General features: G+C 44.6%; 1 protein-coding gene across 6 annotated transcripts in view; it reads left to right on the top strand.

Annotated features, from left to right (window-relative positions):
• Positions 1-382: 382 nt before the first annotated feature.
• LOC127001523 (uncharacterized) overlaps positions 383-26,941 on the top strand; it is a 75,396-nt gene continuing 48,837 nt past the window's right edge. For 2 of the 6 annotated variants that reach the window (XM_050866138.1, XM_050866137.1), the window contains exon 1: positions 383-692. In XM_050866138.1, the coding sequence (XP_050722095.1) occupies positions 659-692 (34 nt within the window). In that variant the 5' untranslated portion in view covers positions 383-658. Of the gene's footprint in view, positions 693-10,304; positions 10,449-26,941 lie in introns of those variants that run through there. The other 4 variants (XM_050866136.1, XM_050866140.1, XM_050866135.1 and 1 more) reach the window with 4 other exon arrangements.

The following is a 26,941-nucleotide window of genomic DNA, read 5'->3' as shown; positions in this document are numbered from 1 at the left end:
TGTAAAAAAAAAAAAATACGCTAATGTGAGAGGTTCGAATAATGAAACTGAAACACCAGAGACAGAGGACATTAGACTGAGGTGGTTTAAACACATAGAAAGAAAGAAAACCATAACCACTCAGCTAAAGGGGAGACTAACATGAATATACCAGGGAGAGGGACACAAGTTAATAGAAAAAGAAGATGGAAAGAAAAATAATTGGAGGAAAGGGAGAGAGGAAGGAAAGGATCTCTCTCTCTCTCTCTCTCTCTCTCTCTCTCTCTCTCTCTCTCTCTCTCTCTCTCTCTCTCTCTCTCTTCACCTTGGGACCTCTCTCTGCCACGTTGCCCTGTGATATCACGCTGGGGATAGTGCTGTGCTCCTTCCCTGCCTTCTGTCAGTCGCTCGCTCACTCCACCGTGGAAACTCTTGGAGGAGAGATAGGACAGTGATCTCTCTTTCTTTCCCCCTTTTTCTCTCTCTTTCCTGCTCTTACTCTCTTCTCGCCTCCTTGCTTTACTCATGTGGTGGTGATTAAAGAGAGTTTATTAATTGGAACAGCGCTTCTCCCTCCCTCCCTCCCTCAGTGATTGACGCAGGAAGTTTATGAGAAGCTTTTCATGAGACACTGAGAGAGGGAGAGAGAGAGAGAGAAAGTAAGAACAGGACTCCAAACATGGTCACCAAGCAGCTTCTCCTACTGACTGATCGTAAGTACCTCCTTGTAGCGGCCCTCAACAATGGTTCTCGAAGTAAGGGACGATGGGGGGATTAAGGGAGTCAAGTGCTGATGGCCATATTCTTTTAACATTTCGGTACCCAAGCACTCAAATTTAGGGAGTCAAGTGCTGTTGGCCATATTCTTTTAACATTTCGGTAACCAAGCACTCACATCTGACAAGGCTTTCGTAGGGGTCGTGGGCATTTCCAGAGGTAGTTTTCTGACCAAGGTGGTAGTCTGACCCTTCTTCTGTACTAAGAACCTAAAAAACACACTTGTTATAACCCGATTGATGTCCTTTTTGGGCTTTGGAAATAGCTGAAGTGAGAGGCGGAAGCGTGCGAGCATACCAACCAGTGCGTAACTTCAGTCAGGCCGAGGAGACAGAGGGGGAGGAAGGGAAGGGAGAGAACGGCTTCGATTCCCGCTGATGATCCGAGAGTTGCTGCTGCTGTTGTTGTTGTTGTTGGTGGCGGTGGTGGTGTTGGTGGTGATGGTGGTGATGGTGTTGGTGTAGGTGGTGGTGGGGTGGTGATTGTGTTGGTATTGTTGTTGTTGTTGTTGTTGGTGGTGGTGGTGTTGGTGTTGGGGTTGGTGGTGATGGTGGAGGTGTAGCTGTCGCTGTTGTTGTTGGTGGTGGTGGTGGTGTTGGTTTTGGGGTTGGTGGTGGTGGTGGAGGTTTAGTTATTGTTATTGTTGTTGTTGTTGTGTTTGCGAGATGTCTTTACTTGCGTCTCTTCGGGCCTGACAAGCTATATTACTCGAGCCTCAGTTCCTTTGCTTCGACTCGCTGCCGTCCCCAAGTGGTCGTCGATGTAGATTCCGAGGGGTCGATGGGACTAACCAGAGGATCGAAAAATGGCTGCTGGTTCATCAAGGGGTCAATAAATGGTTGAATTATTGAAAGTCAGTTGTGTTTCAGTCAATCTCCAAGGGTGAAAATGGAAATACGCTAAGCTAAAATACAGGAGATGCAATAATACAATAGGTTACACACTAGGGCTATGTAGCTTATATGTGATCGGCCTCTATTGTGAATCTTGGGTATATTTAGTATCATATCAGTCTGTTTACCGTGTCCCGCCCCCTCCCGAAGCCTAGAGCAGTAGTAGCCGGCTCCTCGGACCTTCCCATCGACGTCGCTGGGGGAAAGAGTTTGGGGACCCATAGGCCTATCAGGGAGAGTCATTTATCACGGCAGCCACTATAAAAAAAATTCGCCTGTGCCATGAACGGATTGGTGTCGTCAAGGAGACCCCTCAAGAAAGCATGCCGGAGCTACAGGCAGTACTTAAAAAATAAATAAATAAATAAATAAAACATAATTGATATACACAGGTGGTAGAGGTGTCTTGAAGCTCCCCTCGTAAAGATTTGTAGGAAGGTTCAAGAAAAGCCAACATTTGCATTTGTCTATCTTATCAACTTGACGCTAACTAAAATTGATCTTTCTTAATCCATTTTATATCCCTTATCTCTTCTAAATATGAAGGAGATGGTTATTGCTACCTGCTTGTGTGTGTGTGTGTGTGTGTGTGTGTGTGTGTGTGTGTGTGTGTGAGAGAGAGAGAGAGAGAGATGCAAGAGGAGTGTTCCGTCTGTTGTGCTTTCGATAGCAAGCAATTGTAGAACCCTCAAGGCTCAGTTGGAGAGAGAGAGAGAGAGAGCACCTTATCACAGCGGGGTATGGATAGTCAAGTCTGAGCATTGTGGTGACAAATTTTAACATAGTACCTCACCACCTCGACCCTGGCCATGCTTAAAGCTGACCCACGAGAGAGAGAGAGAGAGAGCAAATGGACATTATAAAATATTCAATCAGGATGTTGGGATAAAAGGACTAAGTGCATTTCATCCGAAGCGTCATTTTTAAGAGAATAAATTTTTCTCACGAGGTATTTTTTGATCCATGTTGAACCGCGATCAAACACACACACACACACACACACACACACACACACACACACACACACACACACACACACACACACACACACACACACACACACACACACAGTTCAGTGGTAATGTGTGTGTGTGTGTGTGTGTGTGTGGCGTCTGGCGGTCGGCAGCCTACTTACTGCATTGCAGTGTTTTTGATACTTATAATGTGATGTATGTATGTATGTATGTATGTATGTATAGAGAAAGAGGAAAAATTGTGCAAGATTATTATCCATAGTTCTGCGAAAGACGAGAATAGAGAGGTAATGGCGTTGTTATTATTACTACACACACACACACACACACACACACACACACACACACACACACACACACACACACACACACACACACACACACACACACACACACACACACACACGCGCGCGCGCGCGCACACGCGGATGGAGGAAGGAAGGTACCGGAAGGTCTGCTTTGGATGGAGAGAGCACATTATGTCATTCTCTCTCTCTCTCTCTCTCTCTCTCTCTCTCTCTCTCTCTCTCTCTCTCTCTCTCTCTCTCTCTCTCTCTCTCTCACACACACACACACACACACACACACACACACACACACACAAAACCAACAAACACCCTCATTCAAACATTCATACATACATACGTACATAAATTCATACACATACATAAATTCATACAAACATACATACATACATATACCTAAAAGGGAGCAGGCTTTCTCCTTAGAGGTAACCATGACAACCCTCCTCCTCCTCCTCCTCTTCCTCTTCCTCCTCCGCCTCATCCCCCTCACTATTATTGATCTATTTTCCCCTCCCTTTCCAACCCAGGCAAAGGGAAGAGATCGATAGCACAAACAGCGAATAGGGAACCAGACAGACGCGGCAGAGGGCCAAGCAGAGGAAGGAAAATGGTAATGGAAGTAAAAGTGTAGAATGGAAACCGGAATGAAAATAAAAGTGAACAGACGTAATGGAAAGAGAAGTGATGCTAAGGAGGAGGAGGAGGAGGAGAAGGAGGCGAGGAGAACAAAGACTTAGAGGAGGAGGCGGAGGAGGAGGAGGACTGCACAGATATGGAAATATAAGTACACATAAGTAGGAAAAGTAGAGAAAGGTGAATGACGAGACGAGAAGAAGAGAAAGAAGGAAAAGAAGAGGAATAAGAAGAAAAACAAAGAGGAAAGAAGTAGAAAAAGTAGAGAAATATGAATGACGAGACGAGATATAAGAAAAGAAGAAGAGAAAGAAGCAAAAGAAGAGGAATAAGAAGAAAACAAAGACGAAAGAAGTAGAAAAAGTAGACAGTATAGCCAGACCAAGAAAATCACCGAGAAACAAAAAATAAAAACAAGAAAAAAAAGGAACTTAACAAGAGAGAAAGAAGAAGAAGAAAATGAAGAGGAAGAAAGAACCGCCAAACAAGCTCGATTTCAGTGTAGCCATAGTAAAAAATAAAATAAAAAATCGTATTAAAAAAAACTAGGAAAATCATCCCACCCCTACCCACTCTCACCCACCACAAACAAACAAACAAACAAACATCCACAAAGAAAGAAAGCTTGGTGTAAGTGAGAGAGAACGTCACACGAAGCAACAAACAACAACAGCAAACAACAACAACAACAACAACAGATACGAAGAACAACACAATCTTTACCGGCAATGAATGAAAAAACAAAAACTCGATAATGGTTACGAAATACGAGACTTATCAAAACGCATATATAATTTTTTTGTACGTGCGTCTTCCTGTCTGCCTGTCTGTCTGTCTGTATGTCTGTCCGTCTGTCTGTCTGTATGTATGTATGTATGAAAAATATCTCTGAAAGGAAATCCGAAAAAGGGAAGAAAAATGAAAAAGCGAAAATGTTTGTGTCTAGTGAGGTAGGAGTAGTAGTAGTAGTAGGAGGAGGAGGAAGAGGAGGAGGAAGAGGAGGAGGAGGAGGAGGAAGAGGAGGCGTTTCTTCCCCTCTTGGCTTCGTCACAGCGGGAAACAAAGTGTATTGTGGAAGGGAACAGCGGGAGGGGAAGTAAGGGGAGAGAGAGAGAGAGAGAGAGAGAGAGAGATTCTTATATTTACACACATGTGGCTAGGCTTATGTTTAAACACACACACACACACACACACATACACACAGCAACAGTACTTCATGTAGACAGTTTTATGAATCTCTAGAATTTATTGCAGGCTTATCGAGGGTGTCTTATATGTATGTATGTATGTATGAATGTACGTATAGGGAAGTCTTCACGTTGCTGGTTGTCTAATTCTGAAGGTATCAGTCCACGGCCGTACTGATAGGCTGTCACTATAGACCAGAGATAAGGCTTTAATACACACATGCCCTTGAATTTAGGCCTATGTGAAGCAAATACAAAACATACAGTCATCGAATACAAACATTAGATACAAACATACAACATACATTGAATTTTCTACCTAAATAAAATAAAAAAGTTGTGATTCGAATACCAATTTTATGTGTGTGTGTGTGTGTGTGTGTGTGTGTGTGTGTGTGTGTGTGTGTGTGTGTGTGGACCCACATGTGCAATATTCCCAAAACCTTCCTTCCATTGTGGCCTTTATGATCTTTCTTGGCCCGTGTCTCTGGCTGTCCCCTCTCCCCTTTCCTCTCCCTTTCTCTCCTCTCCCTTTTCCCCTCCCTTTGCCCCGTCCTTCTCCTCCTTCCATCTTCTCCCCCATTTTCTCCACCATCATCACCACGGCCGCTTCCGTACCCCTATTCCCTTTCCTCTCCCTTCCTCTTCTCTCCCTTCCTCTCCTCTCCCTTTTCCCCTCCCTTTGCCCCGTCCTTCTCCTCCTTCCATCTTTTCACCCATTTTCTCCACCATCATCACCACGGCCGCTTCCGTACCCCTATTCCCTTTCCTCTCCCTTCCTCTTCTCTCCCTTCCTCTCCTCTCCCTCTTCCCCTCCCTTTGCCGCCTGTCCTTCTCCTCCTTCCATCTTCTCACCCATTTTTTCCACCATCATCACCACGACCGCTTCCGTACTGCTATTCCCTCTCCCTTTCTTTCCTCCTATTTTTCCTCTCCTCATCATCAGCACCTTTTCTTTCCCTTTTATTCTTTCCTCCCGTTTTACTTTTGTTTGTTGTTTTCATCTTCCGCGGCAGCTCCTTTCCTTCCCTCATTTTTCCCCTCCTCGGCACTTCGATATTACATCCTAGTGTCTCTCTCTCTCTCTCTCTCTCTCTCTCTCTCTCTCTCTCTCTCTCTCTCTCTCTCTCTCTCTCTCTCTCTCTCTCTCTCTCTCTCTTTTCACATCCCTCACCCTTTTCCTTCTCTTTTTTTCTGCTAGTTCACTCTTTTCTCCTCCGTCTTCCATATCCATCGTTTTTGTTCCCCTCTACTCTTTCCTGGAACACAGACCTCTTTCTTGTATTCTAGTTTTTCTTTCTTCTTTTCCCTCATCCTTTTCCTTACCTCTTTTTTCTGCCAGCTCACTCTCTTTTTTTCTCCATCTTCCATAGTCACCATTTTGCTCCCCTCTACTCCTTCCTGGAACACAGATCTCTATCTTTTTCCTCCCTTCCTACACTCAATCTTTTTCTTACCTCATTGTGCATTCCCTTATCCTTCTGTCTTTCTCCTGTCTCTCCTCTCACTCATCTCTCGCTATCCCCTTTTCCATCCCTTCCATTCGTCCCTGCGTCACAGCGATCCTCTTTATCCGCGAGAGGAGGAAGAGTCTGAAGCAGAGGAGGATTTTCTTTATGCTGAGGATCAAGACGGCTTTAGGCATCCCTGAATGGCACTTATAGTCGGCCCCGTTGCGTACTCTGAAGGGCGGATTTTTTTTTTATACTGGCGCCGCTTTTGAAACCATGCTACCCCCTTGGCTGGAGTGGGAATCTAAGTTGCAGGTACATACTGATACAGGTTGAATGCTATATATATCAGCGTATCTCAGAAAAGGATAAGAATAGTGGAGAATATACACTTGGCAATCTCTACTCTGTGCCTCTCTCTACGCCTTCACATAGATGGCGCGCCTGGAAATATACGACTCCACTTTGTACCTTTACCGACACCAAATATTCTTCTTCGGTAAGTAAGCGATGATCGAAAATAACAAGGCGTTGGGCGGGGCTCGAACTTGGGACCTCAAGAAACGCTGCCTTCGTGAGTCGAGTGCTTGCAAACCCTCGAACCGGAAAGGGAAGTTCGACCGGTGAGAAGTTACATAATGAGCAAGTAAAGGAATTAGATCGTGAAATGGGAGAAACGAAGGGAAATGGCGTGGGGAAGAAGGGAAGATGGAGAAGGGGAGGAAGAGGAAGGACGATAGAATAGGAAGCAAAGAGAAAGAAAAGGATAAAGAGAGAGAGAGAGAGAGAGAGAGAGAGAGAGAGAGAGAGAGAGCATGATCGTGGAAGAGGAGGAGGAAGAGAAAGGAAGGGAAAGGGGAAACGGAGTGGAGGAACAAAACGAAGCATCATGGAATAGGAAAAAAAGAGAGTGAAAAGGATGATGAGAAAGGCGTAAAGAATAGAAAGAGGAGAGGAAAACAAAGGAGAAGAGTTGTGGAAGAGGAGAAAGAGGAGGAGGAGGACAGGGAGAGGAAGAAATAGAATCATCTCGACTGCTTTCTTTCCTGTTTTTTCCTTCGACCAGCGTCCTTTTAATTATGTGAGGACAGGGAGGAGGAGGAGGAGGAGGAGGAGGAGCGGGAAAGGCAGAGTGGGAAGTAAAACGAGCAGAAAAAAAATGAAGACAAGAAAAAAAATATAGAGAGGATACCTAAGAGGATGGGAAAGAAAAAAAATAGGGAGAGTAGAGGAGGAAGCAGGAGGAGGAGGAGGAAGAAGGGAAACAGAGAGAAAGAGGATAAAAACGAAACAGAGCCAAGATAATGTATGGAGAGAAAAAGAAGGAAAGGAAATAGAAGAAAAAGAGAGAAGATCCGAGAGGTGAAGAAAATGAGGAGGAGGAGGAGGAAGGAAATAAAAGAAAAAGGAAGAGTAAGAGTAAGACAAGGAGGAGGAGGAGGAGGAGGAGGAGGAGGAAATAAACAAAATGTGGAGAGAGAAAAAGTAAGAGAGGAAAAGAAAATTAGGAGAAGTAGGAAGAGAAAGAAGGAGGAGGAGACGGAGAAACAGAAAGAAAGAAAGTAAATGTGATAAAAAACGAAAAAAAAAAGAAAAAAATGAAGAAGAAAAGTGAATTACGAGAGAAAGAGAAAATTTGGAGCAGCAGCAGGAGGCAGATGAGGCAGAAGGAGGAAAGGGAAAAAAAGACAACACCAGGGAAAGTAGGACAAAATGTTGAGGTAATGAGAGGAAGGAAAGGTAAGGCCCTCACCTGTCTTGTTCCCAGCCCTACCTGTCCGGCCATTAATTAGGTGCTCCTTCCCCTTCTACCTGCCTTTGCCTTACCTTCCATTATTCCGCCTCTCCTTCGTCGTATTATCTACCGGCCCTTACCTTACCTTTCCTTACCTTTGTCTCATTGTCTACCTGCCCTTACCTTACCTTTCCTTACCTTTGTCTCATTATCTACCTGCCCTTACCTTACCTTACCTTACCTTACCTTACCTATCCGTTGTCTCATTACCTACCTGCCCTTACCTTAGCTTACCTTACCTTACCTCGCCTCTCCGTTGTCTCATTACCTCGTCCGACTTCCTTGCCTTACCTTATCTTACCTTACCTTACCTTGCCTTTGCATCATTATCTGCTTCCTCTTACCTTACCTTATCTTAACTTGCCTTACCTTACCTTTGTCTCATGATCTACCTGTCCTTACCTTACCTTACCTTCGTTTCGTTATCTACGTCCGACTACCTCCCTTTCCCTTCCCTTCCCTTCCCTTCCCATCCTATCCCATCCCATCCCATCCCATCCCTTCCTTTTCCATCCCATCCCTTCCCTTCCCTTACCCCTCGTACATATTAATCATACATCACACCTCTCTTGCCTCCCACTTTCCTTTCCCTTCCCTTCCTTACCTTCCTCAACCCTCCCCTCATATCCTACCTATCACGACTCTCTTCTGGCTCACCTCTCCCCGTGCCTCATTAGCTAACTTTTACAACTCTCCTAACATCCATTCGGTTCTTTGTTCTTGTTTCCCACGTACCCTCCTGGCTCCGCTACCCACAGCCTGCTTACCTCACTTTTACCTTGCTTCCCTTCGCCTCCTATAATGCTTTTACTTTCCCCGTTTCACTCTTACCTTAGAACCTTCTCCTTCTCTCATCAGACAGTCCTTACCCCCCTTTCTCTCTCTCTCTCTCTCTCTCTCTCTCTCTCTCTCTCTCTCTCTCTCTCTCTCTCTCTCTCTCTCTCTCTCTCTCTCTCTCTCTCTCTCTCTCTCTCTCTCTAAATCCCTTATTGTTACCCAGCCTCTTTTCTTAACAAGGGTATAGCAAGGAGATGAAGAGGGGTGATGGAGAGGGTACAGGAGGGTGAAGAGGAAAGACAGGAGGGTACAGTTGCATGGTGGGGATTCGTTGATTGTTCAGAGGAAGGCATTGTGTATCGGGCACCTTATTAGTATACCCCCGGCGTGTTGGGGGAAGTGTTCGTTTGATTTTATTGTGTGTAGAGAGCTAAGTTAAGCTATAGTGTAAGTTTTGTGAAGTGGTGTGTGGGCGCTTGTTCTCTTAGTGACAAGATGCTGCGTAGGAGCTATGGATGCTGTATGTTTATGCCGCCGTCGAGCTCCTTAACGTGATTGTGTGTGTGTGTGTGTGTGTGTGTGTGTATATATATTTTTTTGCAGGCAAGGAAACAGCTCAAGGGCAAAAAAAAAAAAAAAACTAAAGAAAAAAAAAAAAGACCGCTATTCACTGCTCCTGTAAAAATGAGTTCAGAGGAGTGGCCAAAAGAGAGGTCAATTTTGGGAGGAGAGGCGTCTTGATACCCTCCTCTTGAAAGAATTCAAGTCGTAGGCAGGAGTAAATACAGATGAAGGAAGATTGTTCCAGAGTTTTCTGGCGTGAGGGTTGAAAGAGTGAAGATGCTGGTTAACTCTTGCATAAGGGGTTTGGACAGTATAGGGATGAGCTTGAGTAGAAAGTCGTGTGCAGCGGGGCCGCGGAAGGGGAGGAGGCATGCAGTTAGCAAGTTCAGAAGAGCAGTCAGCGTGAAAACATCGATAGAAGATAGAGAGAGAGGCAACCTGGAGGCGGAATTTAAGAGGTAGGAGACTGTTAGTAAGAGGAGGAAAGTTGATGAGACGAAGAGCTTTAGACTCTACTAGGTGTTTGGAATATTATGTCGAGTTGAAAGGTGAAGAAATTTAGTTTTTAAGGCATTGAAGGACACAAGGTTCCTTCTGCCCCAATCTGAAATAATAACAAGTTAAGCGTTCTGCAGCCTCCCGTCCAGAATCTTGTAATTCCTGTTGTAAGGCTATAATGTTGAAAGTAGTTGAATAATGCAAAGTAGAGTCGTCGGTGTATGAGTGAATAGGACAGTTTGTTGTGGAAATAAGATCATTGATGAATAACAGGAAGAGAGTGGGTGATAGGACAGAGCCCTGTGGAACACCACTATTGTTAGGTTTAGGAGAAGAGCAGTGACCTTCTACCACAGCAGAGATAGAACGGCCGGAAAAGATATTGGAGATATATAGCTCGGGTTATTTCGTTGGCCTTCTCTCATATCCTGCTCCTGCGGGCAGGATTCCTAGGCCTCGTGTTAACCAGTTGTACTTCGAGTTTGGGGTGCTGTGTTGCCCTGCTTTTGCTCTCCGTGTACGGGTATTTCTGTCCGGTGTCGCATCTTGGCGCTTTGTTCTGCAGTCTCAGTTGTTGTAACATTTTGGTGTGGGAAGCCATGTGTGTCGGAGATGGTGAGTAGTCTGGTATGGGAGGTATCTTTGAGTTTAGTAAAGATAGTCTGAGCCATTCTGTGAAGTGCCAGGATCTGTTCAGCTATGCGAGGGCTGTTATAACTTTCATTAATTTGTTGTTGATATGCTTAACGATCAGGCCGGTGGATGTCACTGTGTGGCAAAATATCTGTCATTGTGTTTGGTGGGAGAGGCCATTTCTCCGTATATCTGTATGTCGTTTAGTATTTTCCTGTAGAGTGCGACCATGGAAAACTTATCCGTGTCTGTTTTGATTTTCCAAGCTCTCACGAATATGTTGAATCAGGTTGCTTCCTGCACAACAACTGTTAGCGTTGCGTCCTCGGCATGATATAAAGAAGATGGCGCCACTATAAACACTTGCCTGCGCCATGACGGGCTGGGGTCGAATACCATCCAGGCCCCTCAAGCAAGCCTACCGGTGCTATAGACATAGACGTAAAAAAAAAAAAAATAAATAAATCCACACTGTCAAAATCTTCAGACCGGGAAAGGTTAGAAGTCAAAGGGATGAATAGCGTTGGAGGTAACACGTGGGCTAGGTGCACGCCGGATGGAGGGGGGAGGGGGGGGGAAGGGGGTAGATAGTGGGTAGATAGTGCTGCTTTGACTTGAACGGAAGCTCAGGATTGATAAGATAAGTCACATTATAGTTTTTCCGTTAGGTCTGACAGCTCGCTCATCCGCATTATCCTATCTTGCTGCCCCCCCCCTCCCCCCCCAACACACACACACACACACACACACACACACACACACACACACACACACACACACACACACACACACACACACACACACACACACACACACACACACACACACATTCTTTTAACCTTAGAATCCCTAGCTCTCTTCCTCATCCTATAAGCCTCACTTTTCCAATGCTCTCTTGATTATGAAACCCCTTATCTTCCCTCACCTTCATTACCTCATCCTCTTTCCTCCCTCCTCATTCCCTTTGCCTCAGAATCCTTCCTTCCCTCCCTCATCAAATAGCTCCCCTCGCTTTTCCTTCTCCTTTATTCTCATTTCTTTTGTTCCCTCTCCCTCCACCCTCCACCCTCATTAGCTCATCTTTTCTTCTCCCTTCTCATTCTCTTTACCCCAGAATCCTTCCTTCCCTCTCTCATCAAATAACTCCCCTCGCTTTTCCTTCTCCTTTATTCTCATTTCTTTTGTTCCCTCTCCCTCTACCCTCCACCCTCATTACCACATCTCTCCTCCCTCCTCATTCTCTTTGCCTCAGAATCCTTCCTTCCCTCACTCATCAAATAACTCCCCTCGCTTTTCCTTCTTCTTTAGTCCCATCTCTTTAGTCCCCACTCCCTCTACCCTCCATGCTACAGTCCCCATGTCTCCCTTTCCTGTAGCCCCCTTTTCTATCGCCCCTTCTTCAAATTCCTCCTCTTCATGTCACTTTTTGTCCAGTCCTTTTAGCTATTTTTTTTATAGGAGGAGTGTTTTGCGGGCTTTTTTTTCATTATTGTTTTATTTTTTTTGCCCTTGAGCTGTTTTCTTTATTGTGAAAAAAAAAATCAATCTCCTTCAGACCTAGACTTAATTTTCTTTCCCTGTCCCTGTTATCTTCAGAGTCTCAAACTAATCTTCCTTCTCCCTTTACTCTCCCTTAACGGGGCCTCTAATTTGTCACCCTCCTTTATCTTCCTTTCTCCTCATTCTTCTTCTCTCGCTCCTATCTCCCCAATCCCAAACTAACCTATCTTTATTTTAATCTCTCAACGTTATTTGTCATCCATTTTCATCTTTCCTCATTCTTTCCTTACTTATCATACCTCTCATTCGTTCCTACTTACCATATTTTCCTCCTTTTGATCTCTCCCTTTCGTCCCAACGTCAAACTTATATTTTTTCAACCTAAACTCTCCCTGTCGCTCTCTCTCTCTCTCTCTCTCTCTCTCTCTCTCTCTCTCTCTCTCTCTCTCTCTCTCTCTCTCTCTCTCTCTCTCTCTCTCTCTCTCTCTCTCTCTCTCTCTCTCTCTCTCTCTCTCTCTCTCTCTCTCTCTCTCTCTCTCTCTCTCTCTCTCTCTCTCTCTCTCTCTCTCTCTCTCTCTCTCTCTCTCTCTCTCTCTCTCTCTCTCTCTCACCATCCCTCCTTGCCCTAACCTCAAATTCACCTCTCAACCTAACCTCTCTCCCTCCCATTTCCCTCACCAACTCTTTTTGCCCTAAACTCAAACTTATCTCCTCTCAACCTATACTCTTCCTGTGACCTAGCGTTCCTCTCGCCATCCCTCTTTGCCTTCTCCTCTCTTTACTCTTTCCCTCTCTACCTACCGCATCCTTTCCTTACTCAATATATATTCCTCTCTTCAATCTCTCCCTTTCGTCACAACCTTAAACTTTACTTCTCTCAACCTAATGTCTTCCCTTTACGTACCTTTCCCCTCGCCCTTGCCTTGTTCACCCTTTTCTCTTTCCCTCTCTACCTTCCGCATCCTTTCCTTACTTAACATATATTCCTCCCTTTGATTTCACCCTTTCGTCTCAACCTCAGCCTCTATTTCTCTACCCTGACTCTTCCTTAATGTAACTTTCCCCTCCTCATCCCTCTGTGCCTTGTCCTCTCTTCCCGTTTTCTCTCTATTCCCCGTTTACCTGTTCTGCCTCGCCCTCTCCCGGTGTAATTGCGTCTCCAGGCCTCTTGCACTTCCAGGTAATTAAGGTGTATTGCAACAGGTAAACATTGACTCACCTGTTCACTCCTTCCTACCTTTAATTTTTGTATGGAATCTGTATTTCTTCCTCCTCCTAGTTAGCTTCTTCGTCTTCTCCTTCTTATTCTTCTTCCTTCTCGGTTTTTTTTTTATATGCGCGAATGTGTGAATAAACGAATGAACAAGTGATTGATTGATTGAGTGAGTGAGTGAGTGAGTGAGTGAGTGAGTGAGTGACTGAGTATTACGTAAATCACAAATATCAAAATACATCACTTAAAACACACACACACACACACACACACACACACACACACACACACACACACACACACACACACACACACACACACACACACACACACTTGCCCTCCCTCCCCTCCCCCCCCACACACAAATGCAGTAAAATCTAATGACGCCCTTAAACCTTTCCAATGCCGCTCCCTTTGGCCTCTCTCTCCCTCCCTATAAAAGAAAACAAATAAAGGAGGAATAATAGAAAATAGTGGAGGGAGCTCGAAGGGAATTTCATATTGTATTCCTGCATTGCTTACCTCATTCCAGGCTGGGGGAGTGGGGGGGTCGGGGGAGGGAGGAATGTGTGTGTGTGTGTGTGTGTGTGTGTGTGTGTGTGTGTGTGTGTGAGAGAGAGAGAGAGAGAGAGAGAGAGAGAGAGAGATGTACTACTACTACTACTACTACTACTACTACTACTACTACTACTCTTTCCTTCTTTAGTTCTTCCTCTTCCCATTCTCCCCCTTCCTCATCACCTCACTCCTCTTCTTCCCTCATCTTTTAGCTCAATCTCTTAACCCTTCCCTCATTAATCTAACCCGTTCCTTTTAACCTCTTTCTCTTCTTTAATTCTACCTCCTCCTCCTCCTCCTTCTCCTTCAATCACTCTCCTCCCTCTGGCCTTCTTTTACCCACTTTTACTCTCCTTCACCTTCCCTCACTCTCTCTCTCTCCTCCTCCTCCTCTCCCTCCTCCTCCTCCTCCTCGGCCGAAGCACCCATCTGTTAGAGCGGCAGGCAGGTGTCTCGGAGCCGAAAATATGGTGTTTGAGTTACTGTCTCCTGGTTTTACTTCCTCCGCCCGAGTGTTCTTTACTTCTTCTCCCTTCCCTTCCTTCACGTTGATATATTGGCGTCGAGATTTTTTTTTCCTTCCCTTCCTTTCCTTGCTGTGTGTGTGTATGTGTGTGTGTGTTTGCGAGTCGTTCTTTCGTTTTCAGTTTTTGCTTCCTCTGTTGAATTTTTTTCCTTGCTTTTTTTTGGATCGTGTGGTGTGTTGTTTTTTTCTTCTCTTCTTCTGTGGTACATTTTTTTCCTTCTGTTCTTTTTGATTCCCAGATTTTGTTTTCACTGTTTTTTTTTCCTTTTCTTTTTCTTATTCTGATATAATGTTTAAGTCAGCCAGCCAGCCAGTCAGTCAGTCAGTCAGTCAGTCAGAGAGCGAGTCGGGCAGTCAGTCGGGTAGGCAGTCAGGCAGTTAATCAAGCAGTCTGTCAGTTAGTAAGATAATCGGTCAGTCAGTCAGTCAGTCAGTCAGTCAGAAAACGAGTCGGGCAGTCAGTCGGGTAGGCAGTCAGTCAGTCAGTCAGTCAAGTCATTCCACCATTTAGTCATTATCGATCAGTCTGTCAGGCAAATCATTAGGTAAATAAATCAGTTAGTCAGTCAGTCAGTCAGTCAGTTATTTAGGTAGTTATTGTCAATCAGTCAGTCAATTTGTCAGTTAGTTAGTCAGTCAGTTAGTGAGGCGGTTAGTCAGTCAGTCAATCAGTCAGTCAGGCAGTTAGTCAGTCAGTCAATCAGTCAGTCAGGCAGTTAGTCAGTCGTCCAATCACAAGGTCAGAATTACATTTTTATTCATCCCATAAAATTAAATAAAAATGTGCTCTCTCTCTCTCTCTCTCTCTCTCTCTCTCTCTCTCTCTCTCTCTCTCTCTCTCTCTCTCTCTCTTTTCCCTTTCCTCCCTCCTTTTCCCCCTTTCTCCCCTCCACCCTCTCTCTTCCTCCCCTCCACCCTGCTTCTTCCTCCCCTTCCCGCTCCTCCTTCCTCCCCTTCACCCTTCCCCTTCCTCTCCACCCTTCCCCTTCCTCCCCTTCCTTCCCTTCCCCCCCTTCCTTCCCTCTCCCCTCCCCCTTTCCTCCCACGATTCCAACCTCGCCTCTGTGCAGGGGAACGCTATCACTGTCATAATTTGTTTTCATGAATCTGATTAACACAACGCGAGTAATGTTGTCAGGCTTCGTCACGGTACAATGCCTTCAAAAAGTGATGACACGCGTTAGAGTGACGGAAAATGTTTTAACGTAATAGTGTCACCCTTTGTCGGAAATAACTCCCTTCATAATTAAATGTTAAAACTGATGTGCGTTTGTAGCAGGAGTAGGAGTAGAAGTAGTAGTAGTAGTAGTAGTAGTAATAGTTAGAAGTAGGAGGATTATTCGTTATTTTCTTATAATTTTTTTGCTTATTAAAATTATTTTGTTTCTCTTTGGTTCTTAGTAGTGTTATTTTCTATTGTTGTTCGATCGTGTTGTTATTTGTTTATTCATTTATTTAGTCCTTTTTTTAGTATGCTTAGAAACTGGTATTAATGTATATATATTGAGATTAGCTTAGTGATATTGGCTGTTGTTGGTGTTGGTGGTGGTGGTTGTGGTATTGGTAGTGATGGTGTTGGTGGTGGTGGTGTTGGTGGTAGTGGTGGTGATTGTGGTAGTGTTGTTGTTGTTGGTGGTGGTGTTGGTGGTAGTGGTCTTGATAGTGGTAGGGTTGGTGTTGTTGTTGTTGGTGGTGGTAGTGGTGGTGATTGTGGTAGTGTTGGTGTTGTTGTTGGTGGTGGTGGTAGTGGTGATGGTATATTTTTTCATCATCTTTTTTTTAATCTTTCTTTTCTTGTTTTCTTAATGTCCTTGTTCTTGTTCTTGCTGTTGCTCTTGTTCTCATTCTTGCTTTCCCCCTCTCTTACACGTCCTCCTCCTCCTCCTCCTCTTCCTCTTCCTCCTCTTCTTCATTACCTTTTACGCTTTCGTCTGTGATTTGTGGCTATTTGTGTAAGGACATAATTCCCACTTTTACTCTCCTCCTCCTCCTCCTCCTCCTCCTCCTCTTCCTCCTCCTCCTCTAACCTAACGTCTCCTCTCTTGCTAACCTCCATTTCCATGATTCACAGAGGAAGGAAGACATAAACTCGTGAGCTGAACGACCTCTAGTTTGACAATCTCTCTCTCTCTCTCTCTCTCTCTCTCTCTCTCTCTCTCTCTCTCTCTCTCTCTCTCTCTCTCTCTCTCTCTCTCTCTCTCTCTCTCTCTCTCTCTCTCTCTCTCTCTCTCTCTCTCTCTCTCTCTCTCTCTCTCTCTCTCTCTCTCTCTCTCTCTCTCTCTCTCTCTCTCTCTCTCTCTCTCTCTCTCTCTCTCTCTCTCTCTCTCTCTCTCTCTCTCTCTCTCTCTCTCTCTCTCTCTCTCTCTCTCTCTCTCTCTCTCTCTCTCTCTCTCTCTCTCTCTCTCTCTCTCTCTCTCTCTCTCTCTCTCTCTCTCTCTCTCTCTCTCTCTCTCTCTCTCTCTCTCTCTCTCTCTCTTAGATCATATAACCCTTTATCATCTACTTCATCTCCTTCCCTCCCCTTTCATCTTTATTCTCCTCCTCCTCCTCCTCCTCCTCCTCCCTCCTCCTCCTCCCTCCTCCTCCTCCTCGTCCTCCTCCTCCTCCTCCTCCTCCTCCTCCTTCAACTTTTTTCTCTTTCTCTATTTTCTACTTTGTTCTTCTTCTCTTCTTCATTCTTTACCTTCTTTCAACATCTTTTTATCCCCCACCTCCTCCTCCTCCTCCTCCTCCTCCAGAACTTCGTGAACTTCAGGTGTTATCTCTGCACTGTCGACCCTTCTCTTGGTTTCCCAGTAACTTTATTTTTTGTTTTCCGAAGTTTTCTTTATCTCTTTCCTCCCTGGAGTTGCCAATCGGACGTGTTTTTTCTTTTCGTTAGCCTTTCTCCCCATTTTCGTTGCGTATCAATATCTTTCTCCTTCTATTCTCATTCGTTCTATTATCGTTATATTTCCAAGACTGAATGTAGCTCCCCCTTTTCATATACCTCCCTCAATACAAGGTCAGCTAATGCCTTCCTTTCAGCCGTGCCTCTCTCGCTAATGACCCTCCATGCTTCACTCTTTATATATCAGTCTGTGGATCAATAGAGTAGTAGCTCCTCTCAGTTAGTCGCTCCTCTCAACGCAGACGGACTCGCAATTAGGTGCAGCCCGTCAACGTAGCAATACCGGGCTTTTTTCTTTTCATTATTGTTTTCTTTTTTTTTACGCCCTTGCACTGCCTCCTCTGCTGTAAAAAAATAAGTGCCCGCTACGAAATAATGAAAGGGTAACATCCATACACTTCAATACATTTACGTACCTCATGTACAGGGCAGGGTATAGAGTTGAGAACGCCGCTGATGGTAAAGAAAAACAGCAACTCACTCGAAACATGATAAGACTGCAACCTCCTCCAAACCCTTCAACAATTATACCTACCTCGTGAACAGTGCAGGGTCGAGATCGATGGAACATTATAGAAGAAGAACGCGCCGATGGTATAGAAGAACAGCAACTCACTCGAAACATAAGACTGCAACCTCCTCCAAACCCTTCAACAATTATACCTGCCTTGTGAGCACTGCAGGGTCGAGATCGAAGGAACATTAAAGAAGAAGAACGCTGTCGATGGTAAAGCCTACAACCACCTTCGCGACGCCCATACCTCCTGCCGCTCGCAAACATCATCTAGGCGACACACTCCACCAAGCGCTTTGAGCAGGTTTAGCGAAAATATGAGTCGCTATTTTGCTCTGTCGTGTGGCGTAAACAGGTTCCATTGAAGGGCTGTGATGGGCTTGATGGAGGGCGTGATGAAGGTGGAGAGAGAGAGACCCACCCACAAACAGAGTGAGTGAGACAGAAAGATCAATATATAAGAACTTCTTCACGCGTTGAAAAGGAACCTGATGACGCTTGTTAGATACCTTCGCCATTTTTATTCTTTTTTTTGTCTTCTCCCTACGTCACACCTGTTCCTCCTCCTCCTCCTCCTCCCGCCACTCCCTTCTCTTCCTTTCCCCTTCCTCCGCTTCCTTAGATTTCCTCACTCCGTTTTACCTCTCTCCCCTTTCCCCCTTTTCGTCATAATACCTTTTCCCTTTCTCTAATCATGTCTTTCTTTATTATTTTTCTTATTTTCATTTCATTATGTTGTTCCCTTGTCTTGTCTTTCCCTTTTACTTCATGTCCCTTCTTTGTCTCTCTCTCCCTCTCCCTCCTCCTCCTCGTTCTCCTCCTCTGCCTTTGTGACTCCTGATGCTGTCTTCTTCACTCCCTCCAGCAGCTTTTTGGGTCTTTCCTGCACGTGTCTCGCCTTTTGTTGTTCTCCTTTGCATCTTCTTTCTCTCCTCCAGCTTTTGTGTCCTTGCTTTCTTTCTCTCCCTCCCTCCCTTCCTCCCTCCTCCTCTCTTTCTCTCTCTCCTAATGTAAGTGTTTTTCTCTCCCCTCTTGTTTCCTCTCATTTTTATCTCGTGTTTTTCTCCTCATCATACACTTAGCTCAATGTCTCTTCTTATCTCTCTTCTCCATCCTCTCTTCTTTATCTCCCTCTCCCTCTTCATCCCTCCTTCTCATTCCCTTCCCTTTTGCTTCTCTCTTCTTCCTTTACTCCCCATTAACCTCTTCTCATGTCCCTTCTTATCTCTCTTCTCCATTCTCTCTTCTTTATCTACCTCTCCCTCTTCATCCCTTTTCCTTCCCTTTCCTTATTTCTTACCCTTTCTTTTGCTTCCCTCTTCTTCCCTGACTCCCCCTTTTGCCTCTTCTCTTTTGCCCTTTCTTTCGCTTCCATCTCTCTTCTTTATAATCTTCCTCCCCCATCATCACTTCCCCTTCATTTTATGCCAATTTCTTCCCCTTCTTTATTTCATCTTCTTCCCCTTCCACCCTCTTTAACTCTCAGTCTTACATTTCCCTCTCCACTTATCCACTCTTCTTCCCTCTTCGCTTCCTTCTCTCCATGATAATTATACCCTCTGTTCCTGGTGATCTTCTCTTTATAATCATTGCACTGTTTCCCAATCTTTCCTCATCCCCTTCTCTCTTATGTTCTTATGTTCTTATGTTCTTTATACTTCCCCTACTCTTTTTTTTCTTTTCTTTGTTCTTTTTCACCTCCTTGCTTTATCCTTTTCCCCTCCTCTTCCTCTTCATTGCCTCTTAATCCTCTTCATTCTCTTCGGTTCTTATGTTCTTTCTGCTTTCCTTGCTCTCTTTTTTTCTTCTCTTTGTTCTTTTTTTTTTATTTTTCACCTCCTCTTCCTTCTTCCCTCTCCTCCTCTTCCTCTTCATCCTCCCTCATCCTCTTCTCTCCTATGTTCTTTCTTCTCTTCTTACTCTGTTTCCTTCTCTTCTTTTTTTTTTGTAATTTTCTCCTCCTCTTCCTTCTTCCCTCTCCTCCTCTTCTTCTCCTCTTCATGACCCCTCCTCTTCATCCTCTTCATCTTCCTCTTCATCTCTGACTTTCAACTCGAGTGATCTCCTTGCACTTGTCGCTCATCTCATCTCATCTCATCTCATTTCATCTCAACTCTTTTTCCTCCTCTCTTATGCTTCTCTTTCTCTCTCTCTTCCCCTCTCACCTCTTCCCGTCTCTCTCCCTCCCTCCCTCTCTCCCTCCCTCTCTCCCTCCCTCCCTCTCTCCCTCCCTCTCTCCCTCCCTCCCTCCCTCTCTCTACCTTTCATTCCCTCAGTCCCACTTTAATGGTTCTCGTTTCCCTGTATTTCTCTCTCTCTCTCTCTCTCTCTCTCTCTCTCTCTCTCTCTCTCTCTCTCTCTCTCTCTCTCTCTCTCTCTCTCTCTCTCTCTCTCTCTCTCTCTCTCTCTCTCTCTCTCTCTCTCTCTCTCTCTCTCTCTCTCTCTCTCTCTCTCTCTCTCTCTCTCTCTCTCTCTCTCTCTCTCTCTCTCTCTCTCTCTCTCTTCTCTTCTCTTCTCTTCTCTTCTCTTCCCTTCCCTTCCATTCCCTTCCCTTCCCTTCCCTTCCCTTCCCTTCCCTTCCCTTCCGTTCCTTCCTTCCTTCCTTCCCTTCCCTTCCCTTCCCTTCCCTTCCCTTCTCTTCTCTTCTCTTCTCTTCTCTTCTCTCCTCTCCAGTCTAGCATCTATCTATCTTTTTCTCTCCTACTCTTTCTCCTTTTATCCTTTCACTCACTCTTCCCACTCCAGTTCCTTCCTTCCCTCGCCCTCCCACTCCATTCCCTGTTCCAGTCTCAGTCCCTCTCCTCTTCTGCTGCACTCTCCTCCATCTCCTCGCCTTCCTCTCCCTTCCTCTCCCTTCCTACATTCACCCTTCATAGTCTCCCCAGCTTCCCTAATGCTCCCTCCCTCCCTCTTCAGGTTCTCCTTTCCTGCTGCACTCATCACTTTTCATCTCGAGGAAGAAGAAGAGTAAATAGAAGGGCTTAGAATTTAAAAACGTGATATACCTCCCAGCTTTTACCTTAATTTATCTTTTTCCTTTGATTTTTCTTACCTATATCTCTTACCTTATTTTATCTTCACTGGTCTTGTGTCTTTACCTTACCTTGCCTTTTATTTTAACAGCAAAGGAGACAGTTCAAGAGCTTAAAAAAACAATAATGAAAAAAAAAAAAGCCCGCTACTTACTGCCTTGCCTTGCCTTATTTACCTTATTTAATTTTATTTTATCTTACCTCTGCTTACTTAATCGTACTCTGCCTTACCTTATCGTATCTTACCTTACCTTATCTTACCCTACCAAAGCTGTATCTTGTCTTACCTCACCTCACCCTTCTTTACCGTTTATCTTGCTTCATCTTTCTTTATTTTACCTTACCTTACCTTACCTTACCTTTCCTTACCTGGCCTGACCTTACCTGACCTTACCTTACCTTACCTTACCTTAACTTACCTTAACTTACCTGACCTTACCTTGCCTTACCTTACCTTACCTTGCCTTACCTGACCTTACCTTACCTTACCTTACCTTACCTTACCTTACCTGACCTTACCTTGCCTTACCTGACCTAACTTACCTTACCTTACCTGACCTGACCTGACCTGACCTGACCTTACCTGAAATTCCTTCCTCTTCTTTCTCTTTCTTCTCTTCCTCCTCCTCCTCTCCTCCTTTCTTCCTCTTCCTCCTCAACATTATCCCTCTCCTCCTTTTCCTCCTCCTCCTCCTCCTCCTCCTTCTTTCCTCCTCTCTTCCTTCTTTTCCTCTCACTCCTCCTCCTTCTTCTTATCCTCCTCCTCCTCCTCTCCTCTTTCCATCCTTATTATCCTCCTCCTCCTTTCCTTCTTCTTTTTATCCTCTCCCTCCTCCTTCTTCTTATCCTCCTCCTCCTCCTCCTCCTCCTCTCCTCTTTCCATCCTTATTATCCTTCTCCTCCTCCTTTTCTTCTTCTTATCCTCTCCCTCCTCCTCCTTCTTCTTATCCTCCTCCTCCTCCTCCTCTCCTCTTTCCCTCCATATTATCCTCCTCCTCCTCCTTTCCTTCTTCTTATCCTCTCCCTCCTCCTCCTTCACTCCGCCGCAACACGTCATAAACACGTCAGAGATCCAATACTTACTCTGCTATATTTTGAACTTGAAGCTTTTTTTTTCCCCTCCAGTTCCCCAAAAGTTTCGGGTATTTGTCTCCGGCTCTCACACACTTAAGATCTCGCTGACGTGCCCAAGTTTTCTCCGCCAGTCCTCTCTCTCTCTCCTTCTTCTTCTTTTTCTTTTTCTCTTTTATATTCTTGTCATTTGGCGTCCAGTGTTTCTTTTCTTCTCTTTTGTTTTATTTTTCTTCTCTTTTTCTTCTTTCTTTTCTTCTCTTTTGTTTTATTTTTCTTCTCTTTTTCTTCTTTCTTTTCTTAGCTTTCTTTTCTTATTTCTTTTTCTTTTCTTCTCTTTTTCTTCTTTTTTCTTCTCTTTTCTCTTTTTTCCTCTTCTCTTTTTTCTGCTTTTTTGTCCGTTTTTGTTTCCGTTTTCTTTTTGTTTTCGTTTTTTTCTTCTTTATATTTTATTTTGGTTTTGTTACGTGGTTTTTTTTTTAGGTTTATTTTTTTGGTTCTGGTTTTTATTTTATTTTATTTTTTGTTCTCGTTTTTTTTTTTTTCCATTTTTCGATTTCATTTCAACTCCATTTTTCGTTCTCGTTTATTTTTTTTAACATTTTTCGTTCTCGTTTATTTTTTTCTCCATTTTTCGTTCTCGTTTATTTTTTTCTCCATTTTTCGATCTAATTTCAACTCCATTTTTCGTTCTCGTTTATTTTTTTCTCCATTTTTCGATCTCATTTCAACTCCATTTTTCGTTCTCGTTTATTTTTTTCTCCATTTTTCGTTCTCATTTCAACTCCACATTTTTGCTTTCGATTCATTCTTTCTTTCAACTCGTTTTTGATATATTTTACTCGTGTTTTAATTTTATCTTTAGTTTAATTTATTTGCTTTCGTTTGAGATTTCGTTTTAGCTCCTCGTTTTATTATATCAGAGAGAGAATGAATGCCTAATGCTCACGTCTCTTCAACGGACAACAAAAGGCGAGTTAAATAGCAGGAGAAAAAGTTAATTGAATTTCGAAAGTGCTCGGAGATAAGTAATGAAATTGACAACTCTCTCTCTCTCTCTCTCTCTCTCTCTCTCTCTCTCTCTCTCTCTCTCTCTCTCTCTCTCTCTCTCTCTCTCTCTCTCTCTTCAATATTTCCCCTTGTTTTGGTTAATTTACGGAACAAATTATCCAAACCACTTGTCAAGGAAGAGTTTATACGTTTAGGCGCTTAATTTCCTCTTTCTGTGTGTGTGTGTGTGTGTGTGTGTGTGTGTGTGTGTGTGTGTGTGGATCTTTCTTTCCCTATCACATTCCTTCCTCCCCCTTTTCAAATTATACTTCTCTCATTTCTTTCTTGTTTCGTACCTTCATTCCTTCCTCCCATCCTTCTTTCCTTCCTCTATTGACACTTTCCTCGTTCTGTCCTTCCCTCCCTCCCCTCCCTCCTTCCTTACTTCTTTCCTTCTTTCCCTCCATCCAATCATTCCTTCCTTCCATCCTTCTTTCCTTCCTCTTTTGATACTTTCCTCGTTCTGTCCTTCCCTCCTCCCCTCCTTCCTTCCTTCTTTCCTTCTTTCCCTCCGTCATCCATTCCTTCCTCCATCCAATCATTCCTTCCTTTCTCTCATTCTCCAAACCATTCACACATCGAGCAAAGCAACTCCCCGGCCTTCCAATCATCTATTATCCGCCTCAGACCCTTATACGTACAGCGCCATGGAGTTGAATCCCTTTTGATAACAATACTGGCACGCTTCAACACCCTGCGCGCTGCCACACTCCACTAAGCCTGACAGAAGGAGAGGGAAATGACAGAAGGGGAAGGGTGGAGGAGGAGGAGGAGGAGGAGGAGGAGGAGGTGGTAGTGATGGTGGTGGTGTATGTGGAGGTGGTGACAACTGGAAGATAAGATAATGAAGGGGATGTGGAGGTGTTGGTGGGGGGGGGGAGCTGGTGTTGTGGTCGTGATGATGGTGGGAAATGGCTGACTGCTCTATAACCATTACCACTTGAACGATAACTATAACAACTATTGAAAAACTACTACCACTACTACTGCTATTACTACTACTACTACTGCCGCCCTTGTTCGTGCATCCCCTGCCTCCTGTGTCCCTGGTAGTTGCAGACAAATAGTTACAATCAAAGTCTCGTGTAAGTTTTTTGTCACGTTGCAGCTTGTTTCTCCGTCTCCCCTCCCCCCTCTCTCTCTCTCTCTCTCTCTCTCTCTCTCTCTCTCTCTCTCTCTCTCTCTCTCTCTCTCTCTGCATTTCAATTTCTTTCTCCTCACTGTCATTACTTTCTCGTTCTCTCCCCATTTGTCACAACTTTTTCTTCGTCCACATTCCTTGCTCTCTCTCTCTCTCTCTCTCTCTCTCTCTCTCTCTCTCTCTCTCTCTCTCTCTCTCTCTCTCTCTCTCTCTCTCTCTCTCTCTCTCTCTTATCTACAGCCACCAGTCCGGCTACCCAAGGTCAACACCTGGTCACCCGCCTGATTTGATTGCCTTTTCCTGCCGCCCGTGAGGTGTGTTACTGTGTGTGTTTTGAGGTGCTGACGAGTATTTTTTTATGTGCTGCCACACCGCCGGCAGGTTTTCTGAGGCTCCTGTTGGACGACTCGAGCCCGTCAGTGGCGCAGGCGAATTTTATTTATAGTGGCTACAGTTTTGTATGGCTTGTTTGGCCCATGCTGCCCCCCGGTGCTGCTCTTGACCGAAGTCGGTGAAGTTAGGGTTGACTAAACATGTGGGCAGCATGTGGGTAATCTTCCGCCACTCGCCGACGGTTGAAAAATCAACGTGTTTCAGTGGGAATCGAACCTAGGTCCACGGGCTCATCACGCCCGCACGCTGACCACTCGGCCACCGCCTCCCCAAATCGCATCGTTCATATATGTTTGTGTGGTGGCCGCCATAGCCATTGGTGCGTGTTTTCGTGTGTAAGCACCGTCCGTGTGGTCCTGTGTCGTGGACAGCCGTAACTTTAGGCTGCAGCAGAGTATCAACAAACCAATAAGTTTGCCGCAAGGCCTTGACAGTGTTGTGCAGTGCTGGCGCGTTTCATTGCATTGTGTGTGATAACATGTTGTGTTGTGCAAACTCGGTTCGTGCGGTGTTGTTTGTTATTTTTTGTGTATTCAGAAGCAACCTACCTTGAACCCATTAGTACCAAGCCTTTCAATTCCCCTTCCAGGCCCGCCGTTCCCTCCCGTCACACCTTAGACTCGAATTAAGCATATCAAACCTATGCTTTGCAAATCCACAGCAGTTCTCCATCCGCTGACTTGACTTACGGTGAGAGGCTCGCTCTCTCATTCTCCGATTCCACACACCTGCCGCCACCCTTTGCGTCACCTCGTCACCTGACCCCACCCTAAGAACTGCTCTCTCTCTCTCTCTCTCTCTCTCTCTCTCTCTCTCTCTCTCTCTCTCTCTCTCTCTCTCTCTCTCTCTCTCTCTCTCTCTCTCTCTCTCTCTCTCTCTCTCTCTCTCTCTCTCTCTCTCTCTCATCTATTTATTTATTTCTTTTCAAGATACAATCGACTAACTTTGGCGTATCATTTGCTACCTCTGCACCTTCATCCGCTGTCCCTGCACTCTAATCCTCGCCAACGACTGAAGGTATCTCGTTACAGTGGTGTAGCAGAGGTACTTCAGATGCAGGCTTCACTATAGTGAAAGGAATGCTCTGGCACTGGCAACTCTTGCAGAGCTGCACGCTGTGCCATTTACCCCACTAACTGCTTCTGTAGATTTGCTCTATTGGAAGAGGAGGACTAGCAAAACACTTTTCAGGTTGGAGACTCCATGGCTCGCCAACAGGTAACTGAATTCTGTGGGAGAATGCCCCGACGACGGCGCAGCAACTGTTACTGTTCGATTACACCACAACTGCCTTCGACGTGGTCTCCGGCGAGGGTCCTGATAACTGTTTGCTCTACATGCAAGTACGAACGACCTCTGCAAATCTCGCTCTGCTGGAAAAGTACCATAGGCTTATCCAGCAGTACGGACGAAGCACCAAATATTATAATTTCAGGAATTATTCCAAGAATGTCGACTGCCAAAGAATTCTATAATAAAACCTTCAGCTTTAACAGCCGCCTGAAGACACTTTGCAAGGAACTTGACGTGGGGTTCCTTGACTCCTGGGACCATTTATACGACCAGGATAGTTTGTTCTAAAAGGTTGGTCTGCACCTGTCTTCTGTCAGAGCAGCTGGATTTGGATGGTTCCTAAAGAAAGCAGTGCGCGATTCTCGATCAAAAAACTGCTCCCGGCTCCGTCTGTCCATCTCGTCCGTGTAAAGGGATGTCATGCGGCGGTCCTAACGCCTACTCGTAAAACCATAAGTACCATAGGCTTATCCAGCAGTACGGACGAAATCACCAAATATTATAATTCCAGGAATTATTTCAAGAATGTCGACTGCCAAAGAATTCTACCGCCTCCATAATTACATTTAAAGATGAAATAAATGTTGTAAGATTCAGTGCTCGTAGACTACTAAATAAGACTGAAGAACTGAGAGAAAATTTTGATGTAATTGGTAGAACCGAAACATTCAGAATGCAATAAAAATAGCTTTAGAAACTCCAACAAAGATCACACCAGCCGCAGAGGGGAAGGTGCCGCTCTTTATTTTAATGGTTATTTGCAACCCGCTTACAGAACACGAAGCGACACTAATATATATCGAACAAATCTCCTTACTATTCTTTCCTAACCCTTTATTCCTTTTTCTGTATTTCACCTTTCTGGCATCCCTTTCCCACCCTCTTCTCACCTTTCTTCCTTCCCTTCCTTTCTTCTTTTCATCTTTCCTGCCTATTCTCTCTTCTCCCATTCTTTTCTCTTCTTATCTTTCTTTCCTACCCCTTTACTCTCTTTTCTTTATTTCACCTTTCTGGCGTCCCTTTCCCACCCTCTTCTCACCTTTCTTCCTTCCCTTCCTTTCTTCTTTTCATCTTTCCTACCTATTCTCTCTTCTCCCATTCTTTTCTCTTCTTATCTTTCTTCCCTACCCCTTTACTCCCTTTTCTTTATTTCCTCTTTCTGGCATCCCTTTCCCACCCTCTTCTCACCTTTCTCCCTTTCCTTCCTTTCTCCTTTTCATTTTTCCTACCTATTCTCTCTTCTCCCATTCTTTTCTCTTCTTATCTTTCTTCCCTACCCCTTTATTCCCTTTTC

This window comes from Eriocheir sinensis, chromosome 21, assembly GCF_024679095.1.
Source record: "Eriocheir sinensis breed Jianghai 21 chromosome 21, ASM2467909v1, whole genome shotgun sequence".
NCBI classification, from domain to species: Eukaryota; Metazoa; Arthropoda; class Malacostraca; order Decapoda; family Varunidae; genus Eriocheir; species Eriocheir sinensis.
The sequence above is the reverse complement of the archived record's forward strand: the minus strand, read 5'-3'. Positions and strand labels throughout refer to the sequence as shown.